At 38.6% G+C, this 2,330-nt stretch overlaps 1 protein-coding gene across 1 annotated transcript; it reads right to left on the bottom strand.

Annotated features, from left to right (window-relative positions):
* Positions 1-328: 328 nt before the first annotated feature.
* LOC148855496 (GDSL esterase/lipase 5-like) lies at positions 329-2,119 on the bottom strand. Its single transcript, XM_088941035.1, has 4 exons — positions 1,788-2,119; positions 1,331-1,680; positions 842-1,097; positions 329-723 (listed from the first exon to the last, which is right to left on the bottom strand). Exons 1-4 carry the CDS (start codon positions 2,053-2,055, stop codon positions 476-478), a joined length of 1,122 nt encoding a protein of 373 aa, XP_088797161.1. The 5' UTR covers positions 2,056-2,119; the 3' UTR covers positions 329-475.
* Positions 2,120-2,330: the final 211 nt, after the last annotated feature.

Raw genomic sequence — 2,330 nt, 5'->3', positions numbered from 1 at the left:
GGTTATTTGCATGGACTGTGTATGTCAATCTTGGAATGTGTTTGGATTTGTGGTGGGTTTTACTGCAACATGATAAAGACGATTCCCAATCTTCTGCCCACATCTATCCACAATATACTACCTCCTTGCATTGAGAACATCTCCCATGCATAATACTAAGTAGGAGGATGAGATGTTTCTTATAGGTAGCTGCAATGTTATGTGGATAAACGTGGGTAGAGTTCTTGTTACACTTTGTGTCATTCTCGTCATCCCTTTAATTTTTTGTAAAAAGCCCTAATAATAATAATAATAATAATAATAATAATAATAATAATAAATAAATAAATAAAACAAAAACAGAAGCCGTTCAATTTAGAGTGTCGATATACAAAAGTGTACAGTATCATGTAAATTGTAACTTGGAAGAAATTACATATATATTTATCTCAATTTATTTAGAATACATAGACTAGAGAGAGAGAACTACAAGCAGCTATGGCGCAACAGACAGGAAGAAACTCTTCAAATTGTAATTTCCCTCTACAACAGGATTGGTTCCGTTCCACATCTGCTCTGCCATTTGTTGGTATGCCTTATCTGTGAGATGTATAGCATCCCAAAACACATATTCACTGGGTTTATCACATAACTGATAATTTTTCACTCTTCCTCTTCCACCGCAGCTCATGACTCCCCTCAAGGGTCCTATGCCACAACACGCACTTTCTCCTTCCTTGAAACCTTTATAATTTTCATTGATTACAGATATGTTATCATATATTTAATTAACAAATTAAATTGAAATAAAATATTCAACAGAAGAAGAAAATGGAGGGAAGTTGTGATGAAAATAGCATACCATATTTTGATGGGTACTTCATTCGTTGTCTGAGGAAGCTATAGAAATCATAATTTGAATATTTCAACTCTGGAAACTGGCTCTCGAGTTCTCTGAGGAGATTCGATAGAGCCTTATTGTGTAGTTTCGAAAGTGTTAATGCTTCTTCTATGCAACGTCCTTTGTTTTCTGGTTTGAGAGCTCTCAGTGCTGGTACACAACCCAACGGCCCCAATCTGATGAAACCAAATTTTCTGCCTCCTATCTTGTATATTTCCTGCCAAATAAAAAAAAAAAAAAAAGAAAGAAAAACCACCACTTTCATTTTCATATATATTGCCAAACGAAAAGAGAAGAAATAAGGGAAGGGAGACCTCATCGATCGACTTACACTTTGGCTCCCTTTTACAAATTAAAGGAGGGAATGCTCCTTTGGATCCGCCCTTCAAAGGAGCATTCTGCAGATTCCCTCCTTTCTGAAGGAAGCCAAAGTGGATCTTTCGCCCTTACTTGTATCACACTGGTCAAGTTGCCAATCACTCTGCCGACGTATTGTGTCTGAGAGGACTCTGGAATGGTGGAGTTGCTCAAGAAAGGATACATGTAGTCGTTGCTCCCTACGCTAATTAAGTAAACTGCTCTTGAGAACAGTTTCTTAGCTTCACCGTCTCCTAGTTCCTGTCTCAACCCAGTCGCCACCTTCTTGAAGTAGCTCAGCTGTGTTTTGAGGTTGATTACCAATCCTTTAAAGGTTTCAACCAGAACACCAGCTCCAGAAGAGGCGAAGTTTGCTCCTTCACTGAACTGATGAACGCCAGGGTGTAGAAACGGTGGTATGTACGGCACGTTAGCAAATTCCGCTGCAATTAAGCTCAACGTACGTCATCATCATCATGTTTATGGAGATCTAGAGAGAGAGAGAGAGAGAGAGAGAGAGAGAGAGAGAGATATGAAATGTGGATCGTACCGATAACATCCGGAGATAGGCGGCCATCGGAGAAACGCCCATTGGGATAGTGGAATAAGGTTTGTCCATAAGGCCAGAAATTTGCCTGGATGGCGCCGGTGCCGATGTAGTTGTTATTTCCGGCATCTACGAAGGAATCGCCAAAGATGAAGAAGGGAACATGGTTTTTGGGCTTCCCCAGATCATAATCCAGACTGCAGTCTGCTGGGATGGTGAGAAGGGTTGCATAGAAGACCATAGAATACAGGAGAGTAGTTAGAGTTGCCATGTGAAGTAGTCTAATAATTACTGATCTCTACTTCCACCATTTATCAGTTTGCTATTATTCATATACAGTAACAGAACGATCGTTGTATTGAAACTAAAGGAGAAAAAAAATCCTCATTAGATAATAAAATAGTTTAATTCAGTCGTTAGTTCTAGTTCACATACCAGCTTTGTTATTTTCTTTATATCCCTACCTAACTGCATTTCTATTACGTAAGTGTTTCTGCATTAATATATATTGATAAGAAAAATAAGCAACGATTTGATTTTCTCTCT

Source organism: Nelumbo lutea, chromosome 4 (genome assembly GCF_056320005.1).
Source record: "Nelumbo lutea isolate HS-2025 chromosome 4, American lotus-T2T, whole genome shotgun sequence".
In the NCBI taxonomy this organism is placed as follows: domain Eukaryota; kingdom Viridiplantae; phylum Streptophyta; class Magnoliopsida; order Proteales; family Nelumbonaceae; genus Nelumbo; species Nelumbo lutea.
Note: the sequence above shows the minus strand (reverse complement) of the source record. Positions and strands in the feature narration are given on the sequence as shown.

What these genes read in the sequence shown, in the direction of transcription:
- LOC148855496 (XM_088941035.1), bottom strand. Translation starts at nt 2,055, where the DNA reads ATGGCAACTCTAACTACTCTCCTGTATTCTATGGTCTTCTATGCAACC. An exon ending in ACTTGACCAGTGTGATACAA is followed by an intron (nt 1,098 to 1,330) that starts GTAAGGGCGAAA and finishes TTTATTTGGCAG; the next exon opens with GAAATATACAAGATAGGAGG. An exon ending in GAAGTACCCATCAAAATATG is followed by an intron (nt 724 to 841) that starts GTATGCTATTTT and finishes AAAATTATAAAG; the next exon opens with GTTTCAAGGAAGGAGAAAGT.